This window comes from Culex pipiens, chromosome 2 (genome assembly GCF_016801865.2).
Source record: "Culex pipiens pallens isolate TS chromosome 2, TS_CPP_V2, whole genome shotgun sequence".
Lineage (NCBI taxonomy): Eukaryota > Metazoa > Arthropoda > Insecta > Diptera > Culicidae > Culex > Culex pipiens.
The window spans coordinates 169,872,199-169,898,204 of NC_068938.1; the positions used below are offsets into that span (position 1 = coordinate 169,872,199).

The window sequence follows — 26,006 nt, forward strand, 5'->3', positions numbered from 1 at the left end:
TGGTTGATTGACAGCACCATCCCCTGTCAGACACACACACACACACAAACCGGTCCATCAGCTGATATACTTGTTCAGCCAAAGGTCTCTAGTCCGGCTCTATTGCGCAACCTCGGACGCATGCCATACCGGGACTTTCTGACAAGTGTCTATAGTCGTACCAAAACAAAACGATAATGATCCGCCACACAGAGCTGTCTCTTTTAACGGCTTTTCCAAACAATTTCTGCCTCCATTCAATGTCGCTAAAGCACAGACAAACAGAGTGCGTAAAAATTTGCAAAGTGTTTAAGATGTGCCACAGACAAACAGATAAAACATATTAATATCAACTTCATCGACTCTTATTTTTGTTGAAAATAGTTTTTACGAGAATGCAAAATGGCATTTCCAATAAAATTTCAACAGGGCGTAACCTGGCCTGAGGTTATGCCTTACTGAAAAAAAAAATATTTAAAGCGAATAAAAAAATCCATGCTAAATATTAAACATTTTGAACAAACAGTTTCTCAAAACGCTACTGTCCAAAATTTGCAAAATACCAATGAATTCCAGAAAATGTCTATTTTTAGTAAAGGTAAAAACTAGCCCTTAAAGCCCCCTGATGTTTTGGGAATATTTCAAATGATTATTTATTATCAAGAATAAGACATCTTCAAAATAATGCAAAGAAAAAGGTATGCAAGGAGAAAAGTTTATAGATCACAGCATTTTTTTTTTGGTTTGTAGATGTACTTTATCATCAGCTCCCCGAGGGCTTTCTTTATTCCGGCAGGTCGAAAAACAACGCAGATGTTATTTTAACTTTAAAACAAGTAGGCTGTTTATAACAAATCCTGCTCAATCTACTGACATTCGTTTGTCTGTGACTATGCACTAAGATACTGGTCGGTGGGCCTTTTTCCACACACTTTTTTTTTTTTAATGGCCAAAGCATCGATCAGAGCGGGATGTTTAGGTTTGAAGCAGGTCAACAACATTTCAAACGAGACTTGCTGTCACTAGCGTGCCCAGGGTGGGGCAACATGGGGCAGTTGCCCCACCATCCTCGGAAATTTGTTCTAAAATTGGGCAGGGGGTGTCCATACACGACGAAATTTTCAAAACTCTAATATTTTTGCCCCACCTTCCTTGAGGACCTGGGCACGCTAGTGCTTGCTGTTCAAGTTTTGAAGTGCGTTTAGTACACGCTTTCTGGACCTATTTGGTCATTGGACGTTGCTGCATGCGCTCATTAGTGCGTTTTTTTTTTTTGCTGAACCTCCCTGCGAGAATATCCGAATCTTTCGTCAATGTCACTAGCGCGGGTTTCGCGCGAGGGGTGGTTTTAGGTTTGAAACTTGAAGACCCAGTGACGCCCATTTTACACTTGTTCTTGCTGCATGAGGCTAAAACGCCCACCACATACGTCAGTTTGACGTGGGCCAAGGAAAGTCCGACGGACTTTTTGGAGCGCGCGCGAATGAGCTCATAATGTGCATAATATTAAGTTGGTACGTTCACGAGGCGTTGAGTACTTGGTGGCGATAAATTACACTATTCATGAAACGGACCACATTCCGGTCGATAACGAGCAGTGAATAATAAACGATGCTTTAATGTTTCAGTCGTTGCGTATACCAATTTTTATAGAATGATTTTGATTTAGGTAATATTATTGCATCTTCATTTTGTACGTAATAAATATAAAACAAGCAAAAATACATAAACCAAAAGAATTTTCTTAAAAACAAAAATCAAAGAAGTTCAATCAAACAAAAATACTTAAATACTAAATACTAAAATACTAAAATACTAAAATACTAAAATACTAAAATACTAAAATACTAAAATACTAAAATACTAAAATACTAAAATACTAAAATACTAAAATACTAAAATACTAAAATACTAAAATACTAAAATACTAAAATACTAAAATACTAAAATACTAAAATACTAAAATACTAAAATACTAAAATACTATACTAAAATACTAAAATACTAAAATACTAAAATACTAAAATACTAAAATACTAAAATACTAAAATACTAAAATACTAAAATACTAAAATACTAAAATACTAAAATACTAAAATACTAAAATACTAAAATACTAAAATACTAAAATACTAAAATACTAAAATACTAAAATACTAAAATACTAAAATACTAAAATACTAAAATACTAAAATACTAAAATACTTAAATACTAAAATACTAAAATACTAAAATACTAAAATACTAAAATACTAAAATACTAAAATACTAAAATACTAAAATACTAAAATACTAAAATACTAAAATACTAAAATACTAAAATACTAAAATACTAAAATACTAAAATACTAAAATACTAAAATACTAAAATACTAAAATACTAAAATACTAAAATACTAAAATACTAAAATACTAAAATACTAAAATACTACAATACTAAAATACTAAAATACTAAAATACTAAAATACTAAAATTCTAAAATACTAAAATATTAAAATACTAAAATACTGAAATACTAAAATACTAAATACTAAAATACAAATAAAACAACTCCCTGCCTACGAATATAACCTTTACAAATTGTTGTCGCTTTAAATGTTTTATGTGGTCCAATTCGCAAAAATCCACCATAGCTGATAAAAGCTCACAATTCAGTTATACCTGTCTTGCGTTCAAAGTTGTATTTATTCTTATATCATTCCGCAAAATTATTCAAAAATGCTTTGCATGACTCACCCCGTTTCCTTGAGTTGTCTAATAAACCGCCGCTGCAACTATAATGCGGTGCTGCATTGTTATGATTTGTAGAACAACATAACAACAAAATTGTTTTTATTCTCCGATGCGTGTGAGAAGATCTGTCAGGCCGGCCGGCATGATAGTACATAACTACACGTTATCTCGAATCACTGACATCACTCTGAACGCAGTGTTCACATGTGTGCACTTACTTGGTTGCGAGGAAAGTCGAAAAGGGGACTGGGGTGTGGGGTCTTTCGTGATTAGTCGTACTTACTGTATTTATCGCCTCGGCACACTACTCTATACTGTACAGGCTGAAAGTGAAAAAGAGGAAAAAGAAAAAAAACTACAACAAGTCGTGATAAGCAAACTGCATCTTTAATGAAAACAGTCAAGTGATGTAATGTTTAGGTTTTATTTTTAAACGTTCGCCAACGACGATCACATGAGAGGCACAAGGGGGCTGCAACTTCATAAATAAAACATATTCCTCCTCCCGAGGCGGCGGACAGATGCGATGCCTTACAGAGCCGAGTGATGCATTACTCATAGAGAGGCAGGCGACTCATTACCATCAGAATCCGATGGGAAAAGTGTTACTCATGGCTCTCCTCCAAGTCGTGCGGATCCTCATATGGGGGCGCATCGCATGTCGCAGTTGTGTGCTGTGTACCATTGTATACTAATTCTCTCTCTTTATCTGTTTTGTTTGTTGCTTGCTTGCAGGAAATGGTACATGCCAAAGACCCACCGGCGCACTATCTGACGAAGCTGCGAACCTACCTGGACCCCAAGGCCTCGCGAAGTCATCGAGTAAGTGTTGTGTTTGTTGGGTTGCTTTTTGTGGGTGAGGGATTTGCTGTGCGAGATGACCCACTTTTATGATGTGTAAGACCCGGAGACCTTTGACTAAAAAGTGTCCTTTTTGTGCAGAAACTTACTCTTTGCATTTTTTTTTAACTACATCAATAGCTATTTTACAGCAAATACACCCAAAATACAGGGTCGAGTATGAGAAATTAATCGTTCCTCCTAAGTTTATTGAGAGTGCGAAATTTCTGGGAGGCTGTATCTCAGAAATTAATTTCCTGATTTTCTGTGTTCCAGAACTCAGCTTTTCCAAAATATTTTTCAGAATAATTTTTAAACTCAAAAAACTTTTAGAAAATAGAAAATGTGTACCTAAAAGTACACAGTAAAAAATAATGTAAATTTGGAAGCTGTAATTTTGGAAGGTTGAATATTACCTCTTTTATGATACCTCCATTTAGACTGAAAAAGTGGCATTACACCAGAAAAGTGGTAAAATTACACATTTCTAGAGGTAAAATTACACCTTTTTTCTGACATAAAAGATGTACCCCTTCCCAGATGTAATATTACCATGATTTTTTTTTCTTTGTAGCTATGACTACATTTTACCGTACACTTTATCATTTTTTTTATCATTTTTTTTTAATTTTATTAAAATGAAATCGCAAAACTTGAATTTGATGCTTTAATGGAGCAAATAGAAAAAAAAGAACTTGATTTTTTTTTAAACCGATAGTCGAAACTTCGGATATTCGAGGCTTCGGATAATCGAGACTAGACTGTACTACTTTTTGATTGCAATTTCGATTTTGCTTTAAAAAATGATTTTAAATGAGAGCAATTCCAGCTCAAATCAGGATTTTTTCTGGTACTTTTTTACCCGACCCTCTCCGATTTCAATGTAACTTTTTAGACATGTTATCCTAGGCCTATATAAGCCATTTTTGTGTATATGGAGCCAGTTGCACTCGATAATGGCATTTGAGAAGGGCGTAAGGGTTTTAAATATTTTTGTATTTTGTAAATCAAATATTGCTGTATCTCTAAGCCGTTACTTCGTATCAAAAAGTGGTCAAAGACAAATTTGTAGGAAATTAGACGAGCTTTTTGCAAAAAAAAAATACACTGAAAGACAAATACTCGCCAATTCTATGAGATTTTTTGATATTTCAGTTTAAAAGTCAAATTTGAAGGTGAGCCCACAATTTTTTTTCGTTCAAAATTTTTGTAAAAATAACCTAAGATCTTACAAAAAGACTCACGAAAAATGCAGGATGGTATGTCTCTCCTAAAAAAATACAAAAATCATTTACTAAAACTGTTTTTTTGAAAAGTGGTCTAAACGTTAACATTTTCAAAAACCGATAGTGGGAATCAATTCTCCAGACAATTTTACATAAAAGTCTCGATATTGACTATTGTCCTTTGTCCAATCCTTCACAAAAAAAAAATCATGGTAATATTACATCTGGGAAGGAGTACATCTTTTATGTCAGAAAAAGGTGTAATTTTACCTCTGGAAATGTGTAATTTTACCACTATAGTTTGCGTCAGGCTCTCGACGCAATAAGACGTGTGCATCGGAGCTCTTCTGCGCGCTTTGGGTTTTCGCGTGTGTCGGCCATCTGCACCACTTGCTGGTGCAGATTTCGCGTGTTTAAGCGTCAGTTTTCAACTGACGACCGGTTTTAATTTGCGATCCGGATTACATCCGAACTCGCAACAATGGCTCAAGTGAGATCGCGTGAAAACACCTTCAAGGTGGACCTTTCGAACTTTCCGAAACGACCGTCCATTGAGGAACTGCAGAAGTTTGTACTAGTGAAACTAGGACTGGCTGTTGGCCAAGTGAAAAGGTTCCAGGTGAACCATGCGCAGAATTGCGTACATGTGAAGTGTAGTGAGCTGAAGGTGGCACAAGACACCGTTGCTATGCACAATGGCAAACACGTGATGGAGATCAACAAGACCAAGGTCACGGTGCGCTTGGTGATGGAGGACGGGGGAGTGGAGGTAAAGATCCATGACCTCTCTGAAAACGTCACGAACGACGACATTGTTGCGTTCCTGCGCCATTTTGGCGACGTGCTCAGCATTCGCGAGGTGTCATGGGGAGAGGGTTTCCCTCTCCGTGGCATGTCATCAGGCATCCGGGTGGCGAAGATGATCCTTCGCCGCCATATTAAATCGTTCGCAACGATTCTAGGAGAGAGCACACTGATCTCCTACAGAGGGCAGCCGATGACCTGTAGGCACTGCACGCTTACCCAACACATTGGTATGTCGTGCGTGGAGAACAAAAAACTCCTCGGTCAAAAAGCCGATCTCAGCGCCCGCCTGAAAAGTGCGAGCGGATCAACCTCAACTAGCTACGCTAGTGTGCTGAACGGTGTTGCCCCTGACACCAACACATTGCTGCCAGAGTTCAGTGGCACCATCCTCGGTCCGGTCATCCCGCAACGACCGATAAGACCCGAGAGCACGGGCACGGCACCCAACGCTCCTCAGAGCGGAGCGGCAACGAGCGCTACCGGACACTCAGCTGATGGATCGCTTAACATCAGCGGAGACGGTACATCGTCTGTTCAGACAAGCGGCTCGACGGACGTTGCCGAACACTCAGCTGGCTCTGAAGCTAGCGGAGGCGGCACGTCGTCCGAGGTTTCGAACACCCTCGCAAGCGAGACAGAGGTCTCAGCTGGATCAGTTGCGACCGCCATCGAAGGTGGTGCGTTGATCGATCGCCCTAACGAGTCAGAGCTCGCCAGCACAAGCGACATGATACTCATTCCACTCCCCCCTGCTGCACCTGCTGCTGAAGGAGACAACAAAGAAACCGAAGAAATGGAGACCGAAAGCCCGTCTGCTGCCGACGATGCTGCAGAACTCAACACTCCGCACCCGAAGCTGCCGTGTGAGGAAGAGGACGCAGAAATGCCGGCCGTGTCGGACCTCGCTAGCTGTGAGTCGGTGAGTCCTTTCGAATTCCCTGCACCTATCCCTGTCCCTATCCCTCATCCTGACCTCAAGAAGACGCACTCGTTGAGTTCCATCTCTGGAACTGAGAGCGAGGGAAGTGCGCGCTCTGGTGAGTTCACTGAGGTGAAGAAGAAGCGACGACCGGGTCGTCCAAAAAAGCCAAAAATTTAGTCACCTAGCACCCTGCGGCTCCCACTGCAATGAATCTGCCTTGCTCCTATAACATCGCCACCATCAATATTAATGCCATCTCGAACGACAACAAGATCCAATCCCTGAAAACCTTTATTCGCTCAACTGACCTTGACATTATACTGCTTCAAGAAGTTGAAAACCCAAACCTAGCTCTCCCAGGGTTCAACGTTTTAACGAACGTGGACGACAGTAGGAGAGGAACAGCAATTGCTTTGAAATCGCACATCCGTTTCTCGAACGTTCGCCGCAGCCTCGACACGCGTATCATTGCCGTCACCCTGCGAAGCATGGTGACCATTTGCAACGTATACGCCCCCTCCGGAACCGTGAACGCCGCATCCCGTGAACGCCTGTTCAACAATACGCTTCCTCTTTTCCTCCAAAACTGCTCAGACCACTGCATTCTTGGCGGTGACTTCAACTGCGTGATTGCTTCGAAGGACGCAACTGGTACCAGCAACCACAGCTTGGCGCTTAAAAACCTAACCAGCAACCTGGGACTTAAAGACGCGTGGGAAGTTCTGAAAGCTAATCAGATCGCGTACAGCTTCATCAGACCGAACTGCTCCTCCCGGCTTGACCGATTGTACGTTTCCGGTGCATTTGTACCGGGCTTGCGCACGGCGGAGTATCTCGTGACGTCGTTCACGGACCACAAGGCGTTCAAAGTGCGGTGCTGTCTTCCCGATCAAGGACGGCCGACCGGAAATGGTTTCTGGTCGATGCGTGCGCATGTGTTGACTGAAGAGAACCTCGAGGAATTCGAGCTCAAATGGAATCGCTGGCTACGAGAGAAGCAGAACTTCAACAGCTGGATCGAGTGGTGGATTCGCTGTGCCAAACCCAGAATAAAGAGCTTCTTCCGCTGGAAGACAAACGAAGTTTTCCGCCGGTTCAACGTTGCGAACGAACTACTGTACGGACAACTCCGAGCAGCCTACGACAACTTGACCAACAATCCAGCGATGGTTCCCGAAATCAACCGTATAAAAGGAAAGATGCTTCTGCTACAAAATAATTTCTCGAAAGCCTTCGAGCGCCTGAACGACAAGTTTCTGGGTGACGAAAAGCTGTCGACATTCCAGCTAGGTGACCGGGCCGGTCGCAAGAAGAACAGCACAATCTCTTCTATCAAACACCAAGGAAGACTTCTGGAAGACTCAGCGGAAGTCGAAGAACACATCTTTGACTATTTCCGCCAGCTGTACAGTGCTGAAGATGTTCAGCTCAACCGGGACTTTCCGAGTAATCGACTAGTGGACCCGAACTCGGAGGCAAACAACCGTGCGATGGAAGAAATTACAACGGAAGAAATCTTCACTGCTATCCAGACGAGTGCTTCCCGGAAGTCCCCAGGATGTGATGGCATCCCGAAGGAGTTTTATGTCAAGGCGTTCAACATTATTCATCGACAGCTCAACCTGATCCTGAACGAGGCGCTGCGGGGAGGTTTCCCCGAACAGTTCCTGGACGGTGTAGTGGTCTTGAGCAAGAAGAAAACGAACCTGGAAACCATCAAAGCGTACAGGCCCATTACCCTGCTGAACTACGACTACAAACTGCTGGCTCGCATTCTGAAGGTGCGACTGGAACGAATAATAAACGAGAATCGAATCCTCAACTCGTGTCAGAAGTGCTCCAACGCAAGACGCGATATCTTCGAGGCTGTTCATGCGATAAAGGACAGGGTTGTGGAGTTGAACTGTAAGCGAAAAACTGGGAAGCTCATCTCGTTCGATCTGGACCATGCGTTCGACCGGGTTGACCATACGTACCTGCTAAGCGTGTTGCGCAGCATGCGCATCAACGAAAATCTGGTGGCTTTGATTGGTAGGCTGATGCGCTCCGCCCGATCACGGATAATCATCAATGGGAATCTCTCCGCTCAATTTCCCATTCAGAGGTCTGTGCGCCAAGGTGATCCTCTTAGCATGCTGCTCTTTGTCGTTTTCCTTCATCCTCTCCTCGAGAAACTTCTTGCTATTTGTAACCATCCCAAAGAGCTAGTGGTGGCCTACGTGGATGACATTTCCATCATTTTGGTGGACGAAACGAAGCTGGCTGAAGTCAAGCGGGCTTTCGACGACTTCGGACTGTGCTCGGGGGCCAGGCTGAACGTAGCGAAAACAACTGCAGTGAACATTGGGCCGCAGCGGGAGAACTCAACAGGAGCGGGCTGGACGACGGTTTGCGACTCTGTGAAGATCTTGGGAGTTATCTACTTCAACTCACTGAAACGAACGATCGAGGAGAACTGGAGAGAAACCATCCGGAAGACGTCCTACCTCATGTGGCTTTTCAAGCCACGTGATCTCTCCATCCATCAAAAGGTCACTCTTTTGAATTTGTTTGTGACGTCTAAGTTGTGGTATATGGCATCAGTGCTTAGCATGCCAAACGCTTGCATAGCCAAAGTCACGTCCCAGATTGGCCAGTTTATCTGGGGAAGATATCCGACTCGGGTATCCATTGACCAGCTAGCTCTCCCGGTAGCAGAGGGAGGACTAAACCTGCACGTGCCAAAGATGAAAAGCAAAGCTTTGTTTCTAAACCGCTTTATCAGAGGATCTAGCGAAACGCCATTCGCAGCTTCCTTCGTGAGTCAGCTGGACAACCCACCAAACCTTAGTGGGATTCCGGCGCTGTACCCGTGTCTGAAAGTCATAGCTCGAGAACTGCCATACTTACCGCAACGGCTGATTGGACAACCAACGGCAACAGAACTCCACGGGTACTTCAGAAGAACACTAACCACGCCAAAAATCATGAACGAGCACCCGGCTGTAGCGTGGAGGTCAGTCTGGCGCAACATCAGGAGCAGAGTACTCACATTTGCGGAGAAGACTACTTTCTATTTGCTGGTCAACCGGAAAATACCACACGCTGAATTGCTGTTCCGACAGAACAGACTGGACAGTGGATCGTGTCAACATTGTCTCGGTGCCGTGGAAGATCTGGAGCACAAATTCGCCAAGTGTACTCGAGTGAGACATCTCTGGAACTTCATTCAATCAAAATTAGGAGCAATTTTGAATCGAAGGGTTAGTTTCAATTTGTTTTTGATACCAGAGCTCAACAATATTGAGGCTAACAGTAAAAGCAGGGCGCTAAAGCTTTTTATTTTCTATATAAATTTTGTGTTAGATCCAGATTGTTCTTTTACTCTAGCATCACTAGATTTCGCAGTTAGTTTAGTTTGTTAAAGAGTTCTTTAAAAACTACAAAAACATGTACATTTAAACAAACTGATCTAAATAAACGTTTTAACAAAAAAAAATTCTGGTGTAATGTCACTTTTTCAGCCTAAATTGAGGTAAAATCACATCATAAAAGAGGTAATATTCAACCTTCAAAAATTACAGCTTCCAAATTTACATTATTTTTTCTGTGTTGTGAAAATACAGCTGTTTTAAAAATAAAAATGTTGAAAAATAGGGTTTTTAGTGGTTTTTTGCAATTTCTATATGACAGACTTGATTTTTCAGTCTGGTAAATATTTTTACCGGAAAGCTCGTCCAATTTCCCATAAGTTTGTCTGACAGCATTTCAATTGAATGTATGGGCTTACAGATATAAGCATAATTACATTGCTCATAACTGAAAATAGAATATTTTATTCAGTGTGGTAAAAACCTGAATAGTAAATAACCTTACGTAAATATTTAAACGAGTCAAATTGAAAAGCTGTCAAAGGCAAACTTACGGGAAATTGGACGAGCTTTTCGGTAAAAATATTTACGAGACTGTAAAATCAAGTCTGTCATATAGAAATTGCAAAAAACTACTAAAAAACCTATTTTTTCAACATTTTTATTTTTAAAACCGCTGTATCTGCACAAGGATTGGACATAGGACAATGGTCAATATCGAGACTTTTATGTTATGTTTATGTATGTTGAACGAAAAAAAATCGTGACATCACCTTGAAATGTAACTTTTAAACTTAAAAATTTAAAAATCTCATAGAATTGGCGTGTATTTTTTTTCAATGTATTTTTTTCAAAAAGCTCGTCTAATTTCCTACAAGTTTGTCTTTGACCACTTTTTGTTACGATATTTTCAAAATACACAGATTTTCAAAAAAAAAACATATTTCCTAAACCAGAGTTTGCAACACCACCTCAAAAGATGTTTTTTAAGTCCCCTGAAACATATAAAAAAAATCGCAAATAAAAAAATACGTTTTTGAGAATTAAACTTTTAGTCATAAAAAGTTAAATAAAAAACGGGACGTATACCTATTTCATCTAAAAAGTCCTAATCATCACTAACAACTTTTCCGAAGACATCAAATCGATCAGAGAATCCCTTCTAAAGATACAGAAATTCATATATTTTCAGACCCAAAATTGTATGGAGACTTGTATGGAAAAAATAATGATGTAAAATTACTTCTTTGGCCATAGGGATTCCATGGACAAAGGGATTGCAAATCAAAAGAAATACATTTTAAAACACGGATAAAAATTGCGAAATCGTAGAGAACAACTCAAGTGTAAAATTTTAGGTTGAAGGACAAAGTCCTACCACCAATACCACCAGCAGCGCGTGTAAGAGTAAGCCAGTGTTGCCAGGAGACTTCTTTTGGAAACGCAACTTTTTGTTAGTTTGATCCTAAATGTTTGTTTCAAAAAAACACGAGCTGGCAGCCACAAAAGTGCGCTGGAAAAAAAAAGTTTGCTCATAGAAATTGCCTGGGCAACACGGCATTCTCGTCAGCAATGCTTGAAAAGGGATCTATCACTGAATGGGACTGCTCGATATTCGATAGAACTTTCTGTCAGCGATCATTTCCCAAAACGATATTTGGTCGCTGACACACAACGCCTATCATGACCGTCGTTGCTTGGCGACGTTCAGTGAACGTAAACACGAAGACGAAACGAACGAAAAATGAGCACCACTCAAGCAGCCTCCCGAACGAGACAACGTGCTCTTTCTCTTTCTCTCGTTTTTGTCTCTCTCTTCCTAATGTATGCTGCGTGGTGACAGGAGTCATATGATTGCTATCATTGGAGAGATGATCGGAATCTCGGTAGAATGTCAAACGAACGCTCTCCAAGCGATTTTTCTCCTGGAGGGAAGTCAATAATTGTGTGAGTGACTTTGCGTAGCACTCATTCCTTTGTGTGTGAAACGAACGAAAGTAAAATGTAAAAATCAGGTTGTCGTGGTGAAGACGATTGGAGTGTTCTGTCAGCTATCACCAAAAAAGTCGAAATTTCGCAAGCCCTGCTCGTCAGACGAGAATAGACGTTGAAAATATTTTTGTAAAATGCTTGTAAAAGAATTTGAAATACCTTTCGGCAAAAGTCAAATGAAACAGAAATGTTTACAAAAAGCATCTCTACTGGTTGGTGTAATTGGTTTTAGTAAATTTTAAGGAACACCCCGAATTATCGAGTTTCATTCAGACACTACCGCTTAGAGTGATGGGCATGGGTATATTTAACCTAATTTGTTCTTCTTTTAGATTTGGGACAATTTGATAAATTATCAAACAATGTTTTCACATATTTTTACATGTTTTAGTGAATCAAAAATATGTTTTAAATATCAAAAATATCAAAACCATGGACAAAATAAATTTCAGAGAGAAATAAATTTTATTATGTACCTTGAAAAAAAAAATCAAAAATCTCTTGAAAAAAATAATAAATTAAATTTCAAATAGCTGAGAAAATGCTTTGCCATTGTCATTTCTGAACTTTGAAAATCGGAACAATAGTAGCAAAGATTTTAAATTGACAAAAATAGAAGCTTCTAAGTGTTTTCCAATTAATCTCAATTTTTGAACTGACGGTATCTCTGATATCTCGGTAATAACTGCACTGGTCCGATGTCTTCGAAAATTTGACCAAAACAATATTCTAGAGTGCTTGATTTCCATTATTCGCAACTATAAGTCTTAGATGGGTGCAAAATTCAAAACACTCATCAAAGTATTCACCAAGGAATGTTACCTGTTTTATATTCCGCACATAGTTTGCTATTTTGATCCAATCTGGATCATTTTAAGTACCGTCCAGGTTTCCAGGCTATCAATTGCTCAAATATTTTCGCATTCCTCTCATACTGGCTCGATAACAAAGTTTGCCTGGAATACCAACTGGTATACGAGGGAGGGAAGCAAATGATTATTTACTGTTTGTTGAGGAAAAGGCCAAATATTGGTCCGTCACCGATTCGTTCCAACCAGTTGAGCAATCAAAGTCTGCGGATCTAAATTTGCTGTGCGGTCTCAATTTCCAAGAGATTTGTTATGTGGTGTATCTATCTGGACAGGGTCACCGCGTGCAAATCAATCAATTGCGCGCGCGGATTGTTTACGCACGGGCTCAATATCATCCCAATAGATTTAGCTGTTGATGGAAATCCAACGCCTCAACTTGCGACTGATTCCGCCGCGTGCAAATGAAGCGTGAAGATTGATTGGTGTGGTCAACCGAGGAGGAGCAGCGTCGTCGTAGCGGACTTGGTCGGACTTACGGCCGGACACCTCGCTGAGCGACAGCGCCGCTGATCCCGGGAAACACTTGAAGTCACACTCGAAGTACAGAGAGCAAAATAAGCTCAATCATTGCGCATCATTGGTCGCAAGGAATGGTAATCGGATCGGCAGCTGGGGGATGAGTACAGCTTCGGATTGCACTTGGAGAATTGTTTGTTAGACTGTTTCTGGGATTTCAAGTTCTTTTTTTTCTCTCTGTTACAGAAACGAAAAATGGTTGGCGAATCGACGTCGACGCAGGTGCTGCGCGATCTGGAGATTTCGCTGCGCACGAACCACATCGAGTGGGTGAAGGAGTTTCTGGACGACGAAAACCAGGGCCTGGACGCGCTCATCGACTATCTGAGCTTTCGGCTGACGATGATGCGGCACGAGCAGCGGATACAGGAGGCCAAGTCCGAATCGGACGAGGGCCTGAACCCGAACAAGACGGTGGCGGCGGCCGATACGACGATCGCGTCGTACGGGAGCAACGAAACGAACCACAAGTTGGGTGGTTCGAATGGGTTTATGAGGCCGGGGTTGGGCGATATGATGGATAGTCCGAGCATAAAGCGGAGGTCGCGGCACATTGCCAAGCTGAACATGGGCCTGACGACGGATGATATCCACGTGTGCATCATGTGCATGCGAGCGATCATGAACAACAAGTATGGGTTCAACATGGTGATACAGCACCGGGAAGCGATCAATTGTATAGCGTTGAGTTTGATCCACAAATCGCTGCGGACGAAGGCCCTCGTGCTGGAGCTGCTTGCGGCTATCTGTCTGGTGAAGGGTGGCCACGAGATCATACTGTCGGCATTCGATAATTTTAAGAAGGTTTGCTCGGAACAGCGTCGTTTCCAGACGCTGATGGAGTACTTTATGAACTATGAACTGTTCAACATAGACTTTATGGTGGCTTGCATGCAATTTGTAAATATCGTCGTACATTCCGTGGAGGACATGAATTACAGGGTGCACCTGCAGTATGAGTTTACTGCGCTAGGATTAGACGACTATCTGGAGAAGCTGCGGCTGACCGAGTCGGAGGAGCTGCACGTGCAAATCTCGGCCTATCTGGACAATGTGTTCGACGTGGCCGCCCTAATGGAAGACAGCGAAACGAAGACTGCCGCCCTCGAGAGGGTAAACGAACTTGAGGACGAACTGGGTCGTGCCTTAGACCAGGCTAGTGAAATCGAGCGGGAAGCGCTGTTCAAGATCGGCGAGCTTGAGTCGGAACTAAGTCAAACGCGCGTTGAGCGGGAAGATCTGCACAACAAGCATCGAACCGTGGAGGAAGAGATACTGAAACTAAAGCGAGCACTCAAACAACACGAGCAAGAATCCAAGAGCCGACAGTCGATGCTGCTCGAGCTGGAGAACTTTACCAAAACCCTCCCCAAGGGAACTTCGATCGCGGACGTGTCCAACCTTCTGGCGAAGGGTGGCAAACTGTCCGAACTCAGTCCAACGGGAACGGCAACCCTCAACGGAGGAGACAAAGCCCCACCCGTACCACCTCCCCCCGCTCCTCCTGCCCCACCAGTTGCCCCGACTCCTCCCCCACCTCCATGTCCACCCGCTCCACCTGCCCTGCCGAGTCTCAACGGTACGCGCGCACCTCCGAAACCACCCGCATTCATTCCACCGCCTCCGGCCGGTCCCGGCAGCGGCTTCATGAACCTCGGCGGAGCGATTCACTGCACCGACGGCAACATGACCATCAAGCGCAAAGTACAAACCAAATACAAACTGCCAACGCTCAACTGGGTCGCGCTCAAGCCCAACCAGGTGCGCGGAACCATCTTCAACGAGCTCGACGACGAAAAGCTGCACCGCCAGATCGACTTTACCGACTTTGAGGAGCGCTTCAAGATCGGCATGGGCGGCCCACTCACGAACGGCAACTGCGACAACATCGACGGCCTGTCCACGTTCCCCAGCAAGCGGTTCAAGAAGCCGGAGCACATCTCGCTGCTCGAGCACACGAGGTTAAGAAATATAGGTACAAAACTTCAGGTTCGTATGATTTGTTCAAGCACTAACTGACTTCCCTTTTTCCCCTGCAGCAATCTCACGCCGCAAGCTGGAAATGCCCGCCGATCTGGTCATCAAGGCGATCAACAACCTCGACCTGAAGCAGCTCTCGCTCGAGAACGTCGAGCTGCTGCAGAAGATGGTGCCCACCGACCAGGAGCAGAAGCTCTACAAGGAGTATGTGATAGAGAAGAAGGACCTGAACCTGCTCACCGAGGAGGACAAGTTCATGCTGCAGCTGACGAAGGTCGAGCGCATCTCGTCCAAGCTGTCCATCATGAACTACATCGGCAACTTCTTCGACAGTCTGCACCTGATCAACCCGGTAAGATTTCACTTGATCCGTTCCATTTCGAACATCACTAACCAACAATCATCCTCTCCCACCCACCAGCAAATCTACGCCATCATCTCCGCCTCGTCCTCGATCAAATCGTCGAAAAAGTTCCGCTCCCTCCTCGAAGTGATCCTCGCATTCGGCAACTACCTAAACAGCAGCAAGCGCGGCCCCGCGTACGGCTTCAAGCTGCAGTCCCTCGACACGCTGATGGACACCAAGTCGAACGACAAGCGGATGAGCCTGATGCACTACATCGTCGGCACGCTGCGGCAAAAGTTCCCCGAGCTGATGAACTTTGACTCGGAGCTGTTCTGTATCGACAAGGCGGCCCAGGTCTCGCTGGAGATACTCATCTCGGACGTGAACGAGCTCGAGAAGGGGATGGAGCAGGTGCGGAAGGAGGCGGACCTGCGAGGGAAGGGCACGCACAATCACGTGCTGCGGGACTTTTTGAGCAACTCGGAGGAGAAGCTGAAGAAGATCCGGGTGGATTGTAAGACGGCGCAGGTAATTGAGTGACTAATTTATTAACACTAGAATGTATATTGAATGCAGAATTGTTAATGTTGTTACAGGATTCGTTCAAAGAGTGCATCGAATACTTTGGTGAATCGTCCCGGAATGCAGACGCCAATGCATTCTTCTCATTGCTAGTCCGATTTGTCAGAGCGTTCAAGGTAAGTTTTTTTAATAGATCGTCTTACATGACTTTTTTTTATATCATCATTACTTCACAACGCAATATTTCATCTTAAATCTTTGCAAAAGATCTTTGCAGAACAGCAGGAAATATTCCTTTTTTCCATTTTATTAACCTTGACAATATTTGTTGCAATCCCGTTGTGAAACCTTTTACTTTTCATCGCTTGTGTCGAAGAGTCGATTTTAAACCAAGAACGCCATTTTGTGCAGCTCCCTTGGGCATGAGTAAGGACCTCGACGCCGTTAGCAATGTTGGCTTTAAAATAAAATTTCGTGATAATATCACTTCCCCCCAGCCAACATTTTTGCCATGCGAAGCGGGCCTCGACGCTGTGTCTAGGTTTTATTCCTAGCTAGGAGCCATCAGTGTCTTAAGAGGTGGTCCCAAGGCCGAGTAGGAGTTCATGAAGCAAACTAGTCGTCTCCCACCCCTTTTAAATTGAAAAATGAACTCTGAAACCAGCGCTTACTCACAACAGAAACAGAGGCCTCTTCTAGGCATTGTAGGATAGAATAGATTTTGAAATTTATTTAAAAAAAAATGTAACGTGCCTAAATTCGAAACTTCCCTTTCAGTAATAATACAAAGCATTTTGATATGTTGAAATTTCCATAGAGCCTCGGTCAATCAATAATGTAATGATATCGGACAAAATTCGTTAATCTGTTGAACTAACGGTTTTCGGATTATGGTTGTATCGACCATTGTTGCGAATCGAGGATCTACTGGAGCCTTGACGATCAAATGGAGCCTAACATTTCAACGGACACATGGGTTTTGTGAACAGGAGTGTGTCTTTTTCACTTAAATGACAGTTTACATAAGGTATGATAGAGATGCACTCTTGTTTGCAAGGCTTTATGCCCTAATGAAATGAAAGGCACGAAATAGTCGTCTTAATGACGAGTGTTCAACTTATGAACTCTTCATTTATGTTTATGAACTGTTCATTTATGTTTATTGGTTTTTGGAAGCGGCAAGACTGGTTTAAAAACAAGGTCCTTTACCTTATTTGGCGTTGTAATAAAACATTCGGGGATTTGAGATTAAATTTACTTTCAGACAGTTTAGTTTAGGTTTTTGATTAAAGTTAGTTAGTTTTCCGTAGATGAATAATTGGACTTAAATGATTAGTTGATTTGGTCGAAGTGTAATAGTTCATTGGCAGATCTGTTTCTAGTTGTAATGTACGACAAGACTACTGACGGACGCGACAGGTCGGGGCCCAGAAAAAGGCCGGATTTATACTCCCTAGACAAGTTAGTTTTCATCTTTTGTTCTCTAGTATTTTTTTTTATATCCTTTAAATTTGAAATACATCATAGGTTTCTTTTGTATAGATCCCCGATTAGTTACTTTGAATCACAATTTCAGATTTTCTTTATTCAGTGTTAAACTTAGATTACCGTAACTGCTCAAGTCATCCAAGTTCTTACTACTCACACCAACACTAATTTCTTTCACCTTCCCCCTCCCGATCCCCTATATCTTCCGGTGGTGTTCATTTTGTATGCAATACTAGTTCGGCCACTACCCTTTTTTCCACAAGAAACCGGACTTGGACTGACTTGAGGCCGCGTCCCCCACCTTGCTCCGTAAAACGAAAACGAAAACGAAGAACGCCATTTTGTGCAGCTCTCAATGTCTCAGCTGACCTTCACAGATCCACGAAATTCGATTTTAATCCTATGATATTCAACAAAAACCTGACATTCTCTGTACATTGTTGTCACACTTCATATGAAAGAAGTTTCGATCTGATCTTGCTATCTTGACACATCCTGAAAGTTGCTGTACGTGGGACAACTGGCCAAAGGGAATTTTGTTAGAACGCGTTTGACACACGTAACGTCATGATTCGAAATCCGGACACTTAGTAGCATATCATTTTTGTTATAGCTGGCAAAAAATCATGTAATAAGTTGGAAATGTAGAAATATCATCAGGACGTAGTATAAACAGTCAGTTTCAAGAAAATGCATGCAAATTATATCTTTTCTAACAATTTTTCAGCAGAATTTTAAAATTAAAATGACTTGTTGTGCTTCGAATCCCGGACACTGATAAAAGCTGATTCGAAATCCGGACACTTTTGCTTCGAATTCCGGACACTCGATTTTACTTATGAATTGCACAAATTTGGACTGAAATGTTAGTGAATTGCATTCTTTAGGTCTCAAATAAGCTGTTTACATTAAAACAATCGATAGTTTATATAAAAATTTGCTAGAATTTAAGGAAATCGAAACCATAAATTTCTGCTTTGCCTTCCCGGTGCTTCGAACGCCTATGAAATATTTCAGATGAAATGTTTCACATTTTTGGTAAACTTATAATTTTATTGTATTTAATTGTTTTGGCATTAACTACAGCGTTCAAACAAACTTTAAATGAAAGTTGATGTTGGAATTCATAAAATAACACAGTTTTGACTTTCATAATGCGAACTTTTATCCAAATAATTGATAAAACAAGATGAAGTGTCCGGGTTTCGAAGCGTCCGGGAATTCGAATCATGACGTTAACTCGGGACTCCGGCAACCAAATTCAACAAAACTTCGGGATGCACAGAATGATCAGACAAACAAAACGTGTTTGTTATTGTTTACATTGCGTGCTCTCAAAAAGCGACGTGCTGATCACGTCGTTTTAAGCTTTTCTTTAGCGTGGAAGATTTTTTTTCGATTCTGTATCAAATCATCTCACTTTCCCTGGTGAAATAATTCTCTGGCATTTTTTTTGATGGATCAACTATGGTCCCCTTTTCTGTCAAGAAGGACCGCCAGGTTAATTTTTCAAAATTGATTTAAAAATCCATTTTAAAGTCTTTGTGGTCGTACAAAAGGGTCATTGTACTCAGAAAAATAAGCTTTATCGCTGTAAACAATAATATCAGCAATCTAAGCTTCATTTTAGGACCCAATTAATTGACAAATTAACAATTTCCAACAAAATATTGCTTTTGTGGTTATTGTTTTTTACTGTTAAAAAAAATAAATCACTTAGATAAATTAAAAGAAAAGTTAAACAAAGTCCACGATTATCCGAAGTCTCGCAATAATTTCACTCCAGATAATCAAAATAACATGTTTTTTTTCGCTATCGTATTTTGGGTTGTTTAGTCCAAACAAAAATCTTTAAAGTAATCTGGCAGTATATAATCCAAGATGGCGGCCGATATGGCGATGCACAGTGGTCTACATCGCAAAACACGGTAAGGCGGAAACAAAATATTATAATTCAAGAACACCAATGGGAGATTTATAAGTAGAAAGTTGTGTTTTACCTTCCTGATTAAGAATATGTAAGATCAACCGGCTCCGTGGCTTAATGGTTACGGCTTCTGTCTCCCAAGCAGAAGGTTCAGGGATCAAATCCCGGTCGGTACCTTTGAAATTTGGAATTTGAATATGAATAAAAACTAAAATGAATCAGGTGGGATTCGAACTCACACCTTTGGATTGGTGGTGGTCTGGGACGCTAAGCAGTCGGCCATCAGAAGGTTTACACTCTAGCAGTGAATTGATCCGTAGTGTTGAAACATGTTATCTCTTCTTCTCATATTATTAAATACGCGCTGATCCCTGATTTGCCTGAGGGGATTGGAAGTCTAAATATAGATCGAGTTTCCTTCAGATGCTTGCTTCTATGTTAAGGCGGGGCCGAACAATGCCCAGCGACCTCGGAATTGGACCGCAAGGAGCTCTGTCATTCTGAAATGGGTCGTTGGAAGCAGCGCGAGGGCTATCACCACCTAATACCCGGGACTGAGATAAGCTGTATCAGCATTCGGCATGTACACAGTCTGATACAAATTATACACTCAGAAAAAAGTACTGGCAAAATCCATAAGAACGTCTTATGACCTTTCGACATCAGGATTTTATTCGGATGTCATAAGATTTTCTTATGGCTGGGAGGGGAAATTTGACAAAGCCGTCAATTAAGATTTCCATTGAGTTATCTTATGACATTCATAGATGGAATTGTGTACAGAATATATGGCAATGCTCATGGAGATTATATTAATAAACATTGTTTTTTATACCCATTTTTTCTTATTTTTATTAATTGAATAAAAACAAAAATGTATTTAAATTTTAAACGTATATATTTTTAAATTATCGTAATATAACCAAAACTTCATTTCATTCCGCTACTCGTCTTCCCGTTGGTTTCCGCAGCTTCCGGTTTAATCGTCTTTTGCTGGTGATTCGGCATGTTCTGCCGGATGGCCATCACCTTCGGCATGACCGCGTCAATCAAACCGCTGCTCGGAACTGTCCTCACCGATGCTATTCTCCGGATCCTTCTGGAGGATGCTGATGAGGGCCGCCGGCGGAACCAACGGCCATTGATATTAACTAAAATACAAAAAAAAATTCAACTTCGAACCAAAACCCACGGAACCCGCCACAGAACTTACCTGTGTCTTGGAGGTCGCACCAAAACTCATAGCGGCGGCCGCAGCTTTGTGAAGTAGTTACCGGAACGAACTACGGGGCGATTTGGAGTAGCGAGCGTTTAAAATTGTCTGCTCGATCCGTCCTTTCGCCATCTTGAAATGTCAAAAAATTTCACACTAGCGAAACCCGCGAAAACCATTGAAAAATTACAGATGAATTTCATAAGAATTTCTTATGAAGTCCATAGTCTATCAACAGTGGACCAAATACATAAGTAAAGTTTAGTTATAACCATATGAATTTATTGTGACGGTCATAAGATTGTCTATGAAAATCGCGAGAGCCTAGTGGATACTCAAATCAGGCAGCACATAAGATGTAGTCTTATGAAAATCTTACATTCTTTTTCCTCAGTGTACTTTCCCATAATTTCGCTACCGGTTAGCGGGTATTGGATTGGACCACACACACACACACACACACTGATTAAGAATATGTAAGATTTAAAATATTTTATCGGTGAAAATAAAGTTTTTCGGAAAAACAGGGAAAAACGTGTTTTCCCATATAAATACCATGGGAGGAGGCGCATGGTGGCTGAAGTGAATTTTATTTTTTTTTAATATTTAAAAGCGTTATTTTATGTCGTATTTCAAAATGTTTTGCATTTCTTTTACCTTTATTTACAATAAACATTCAAAAATAAGTATTTTTTTTAATAAAAAATAATTAATTTCTGATTAGGGCCAGGCATCTCTATCAGCATGAAAAAAAAATCTGAAAAACTTTCTACATATAAATCTCTTATGGGTGTTTTCGATTTGTAATATTTTGCTTCCGCCATACCGTGTAAAATGAAGTGGAAATAGTTTTGATTTTCAGAAAAGCTCTAGTGTCCTATAATAAAAAGTTGTTGTAAATGAGAAGGTGCAACTTTTACCCTGTTTGAAAATTTGGGTTGTTCACGAACAGGGTGTTCCATACAATCTAACTTTTCAGGAACGAAATTCGAAAATTGTCAAACTTTATGTTTTCTATGCAATTTTGCCTGCTTAATCCAAATCTGCCCACCGAATTGAGCCAAAGTATCAAAACATCGATTTCTGGTAATATTTTGGGTTCACAGAAAAAAAACCCTACGTGAGTATTAAAATTGCATAACTTAAATTAACGTAACTTTTGTCCAACATGTCCATAAAAGTCTGTTTTCAGAACTCCTAAAGGAGATTTTCTTTGTATTGCATTTGTTGTATTCAATAATGGCTGTAACTTTTGACAAATAATTCAAAATATTTTTTTTCTGAAACAGAAAAGCAGTTTTTTTTTTGAGAAAAGTAAACTAAACTTTGTTTTGAAGTGAATTAGTGTTAAGAATGTATGAAAAGTTCACTTTATAACACAAAAAGTTCCACAACTACGAAAACTAACAAAAAAGGAAAGGGCACATTTGAACATTTTTTTGGTTTGGAGTGAACATTCTTATGAGCCCTTTTGTGTTTTTATTTTTTTCAACAGGAAATTGTTTGCTATTAATCTGATTCTTGGAGGGCATGTAGGGAGTGTACTAATGAATGGAATAGTGGAATAATCCAGAATGTTTACTTTTTGGTTATGTGCCCTAGTGAAGGTTTGGCTCGATTTTTTGGAAAATCATTTTTCCTCTTAATTTTGCGATCTGGACAATGATCGCAAAGCTCAGCTTTACCTTCTCAAAAACAGTCAAACTCCAAGCGAAATTTTTTGAGTATGGTGGAGAATTCCCCTTTAAAAAAAAGTAGATGATCAATCCTTACCCTGCCAAACATTTGAGAATTTCCTCTAGATTTTGCAAAATCCCACATTGTCCAGCGTTTCTCGGTTTTCATGAAATTCAATGAAATCAAATTGTTTATGAAAAACAAATATTATAACTTATGTATTTTTTCCACAATTTTCCTTCTAAAACCAACCAGACATGCGATCAGGAGAACGAACAACGTCGCCGGCTCGAGCAAGCGGCCCTGCTCGCCGCCTCCAAGAAGGACGAAAACGACCAGGTCGTGCTGCGGAACAACAAGATCAACAGCCAGAAGAAGCAACAGGTACGCCTCCACCTACCACTTACGTCCCCCTCCGCTTCTTCTAGTCCGTTTGCTAGTAATGGTTGTGGTGCCAGTAACGGCCCAAGTGCCGGCGATCCGAGCATTCGGCTGTCCAGTACGTTTTTACAAAATCTAACCCAAATGAACCGCGAGCTGCAGCACGTGTTCGGCACGGGGTCGACGTCGCTCGTTAGCTTGAAGTGATTGTTAGAATGTTTAAAGTGTGTTAGTTTTTTGATGTTTTTTTTTTCTTGCCACATTTAATACGTTTTTTTGAAGTACGATTGCTTTATTTTTTGTTGGTTTTGTTGTTAGATAGATTAAATTTTAAGCTGTGGGACATGTTTTCAATTGTAGGTTAAGAGGTTTCCGCACAAAACAATGGTGACAGGATTTGCACTTTAACTAGCGATTTGGCAATTTTGAAACATGTCCCATCTCACCCATATATGTACTGACTAAGATAGAGAAACATATTGTTATTAATATTATTTTGCTTCACATTGCGCCTAACTACATTTGTACGGTAATCTTTCTTTTTTTCGCATTAAAAAAGTTCTGGTTTATGTGTGTAACTGTAGTTTGTAAGTTTGCTGTTAAAAGTGCCATTGCAATATATGTAAAAAAAATACATCCAGTTAATCAAAACGTTTGAAATGAGTGCTTTTCGTTTTCAGTAGTTAGAAAATGCAACGCCTTTTCCCTGTTTTCAGTCATGGTTTCATCTGCTTTTTTGGTAGTAACACATTGCAGCAATGATACTTGGAATATTATATAAATCAATTTTCACAAAAAAAAATAAAGTTCCATGTATTTTTGCGAAATCTTGTAACATTGTTTCACAAATGGTATTTAGGTGAACTCATCTCTCTTTGCGCTTTCACGCTCAAGTATGCAAGCTTCACATCGGTGCTGGTAATGCCGCGGGGGTCGATGTTGGGACCGAGTTCTGACCTGACTAGAATTCCTCAAGTGATGACAACAAGCAGTAATGGAAATAAGGGTTTACAGCTGAGTAGAAAGGAAACGACGGTTTGAATAGTTCACTAATGCGATTAAATTATGAAGTGTACTTTATTTAAATGTTCTTTATATTCAAATTTTACGGAAAAAAATTAAAAAAATAACTCAATAATGAACTTTTAAGTAAAATATTGAGAAATTGTAGATTTACTCGTTCTCTTTTTTTAATTTCGTTACTTAAAAAAAGACACACTTTTGTATTTTTTTCTAAAACAAAACTAAGTTTGGTAGTACAGAAAATATTTGAAACTGGTGTTTGTAGAAGTTTATTTTGTCTTAAAACAATTTTACGTATTTTAAAATAATTTTGACTGTTTAGCGTTGCTTCCAAAAAACAGCCATCTTTTAATTTTGTTGTTTTTTTTTTTTTTGTTGCTTTTAACTTTGCTGAGCCTTCTCTATGACCAAATAAGCCATCTTGTACATCCCAGCAAGTTTCTTGAAATTTGACAGCTGTCCATTTATAAAATCAGTAGTTTGAGAACCGAAATTCTGATAAATTTGAAGTCCTTAGCCATTTTTTTTACTTTTGATTTGCGCAAAATATTTTTTTTTTTCAATTTTTTTGAGCATCAAAAATATATATCATATTAGATGTAAAATAAGATTTCTAAGATTATTCCTGAAAGTTCTTTAAAATTTTGTTATTCATTATTATAGAGCAGGGGTGACCAAAGTATGGCCCGCGGGCCAAATGTGGCCCGCGAGGTGATATGTTGTGGCCCGCGGACCCATTTTAAATGATCATGTAAAATGGCCCGTTGACCACTTATAAAGTGATTTTATACTTTTTCAAAATTAAGGTTTATTTTAAACTTTTATATGCTAATCTTTTTTTATTTTTTGTTAATGAAAAATACTTATGATTTATCAATATTTGATCCCCACTTTAGGAGACAAATAATCTGTTCAAAAAAATTTATAATTAAAACAATTTCACACGTTTTAGTGTGAGTGAAACTAGTAAATATCGTCAAAACTTTCATCAAACATTTTTGGAAATATTTAAAAAACGTTCAAGTTTGACTTAGGTACAATTCTGTAATAGTTGCAAAAATAAAAGTTTTCTTTATTAATTTGCAAGTCATAATGACTCTTTTATAGACTGACCCTTAAATGAGTCTGATTGACTGACTGATTTAGGCAGACAAAATATGGAAATCCGAGGATCAAGTTTGTTACAAATATTTTATAAAGCTTTCGTCGATCAAACCACCCCTCCCCTATTATTAAAAAATTGGCTCGAAAAACCAGGAGCAAAAATATATTTTCAAAAACATTAAAAACTTCAAAAAAAAATAAATAAAATTAAGTGAAAGCAATTAATTAAAATTCCTTTGCATTTTGAATTTGAGCAAGTTTGGGTTTATCTAAAATAATTTGAATTTTAGTGAATTTTCGATGAAATAAATAAATGTTTTTTTTTTAAAGGTATTTTTTGTCGAACCATATTTTTTTGAAAATAATGATTGCAGTTTAACTATACGGAAGCTTAAAACATTTTCTAATTTTTTTTTTCATTGAAATGTTGAAATTCTCGCTCTCAACGATTTTTCATTAGCCACACTTATTTTATAGATAAAATTACGCCTTTAGATGAATTGTTCAACATGTCACCATTTTCGAAATATAAAAACAAAACTTTAATTTTTTTTTAAAACGCAGTTGCATTCAACTAAAAACTATTCTTCATATACCTGCTGAAACAATAAAAAATCAACAGTACCATTAGAAAACCGTTATTTTGTGGTTTCTATTATTTTAAATTAAAATAACGTAATTCTTTTTTAATAACATTTTTTGTAAATTAGGCCCGCAAGCTCATTTGAGCTTCAAATTTGGCCCGGCCTCTTAAAACTTTGAGCACCCCTGTTATAGAGTTTCAAAGCTTATTCAACTCTTACATACAGAAAAAAAATGATCATCCATAGTTTTTTTTTTCGATAAAATCTAGACTTTTTTGATTAGGACTTATAAACATATGAAACACAAAAGCTTATAGGACCTTTTCGAAAAAAAAACTCTAGAAATACACCTAAAATTTGATCTTCGAGAAATTTCCAATTTTTTGTTTTTTTTTTTGTGGTTACCATGGTGACACTCGTTTAAAAAATATTATTTTCGAAAAGTTAAGAAAAAATCTAAGAAAAATTAAAGAAAAGAATTCTGGTTGCTGAGATACAGCCGTAGGAACAGAAACTCTATTTT

At 39.9% G+C, this 26,006-nt stretch overlaps 1 protein-coding gene across 1 annotated transcript in view; it reads left to right on the top strand.

Moving 5' to 3' along the window:
• Nucleotides 1-26,006, top strand: part of LOC120427336 (formin-like protein) — an 87,728-nt gene that overhangs the window by 58,440 nt on the left and 3,282 nt on the right. Inside the window, exons 3-8 of the mRNA XM_039592187.2 lie at nt 3,449-3,535; nt 13,425-15,213; nt 15,278-15,570; nt 15,640-16,092; nt 16,161-16,262; nt 22,647-22,775. Coding sequence (XP_039448121.1) covers nt 3,449-3,535; nt 13,425-15,213; nt 15,278-15,570; nt 15,640-16,092; nt 16,161-16,262; nt 22,647-22,775 — 2,853 coding nt within the window. The remainder of the gene's footprint in view (nt 1-3,448; nt 3,536-13,424; nt 15,214-15,277; nt 15,571-15,639; nt 16,093-16,160; nt 16,263-22,646; nt 22,776-26,006) is intronic.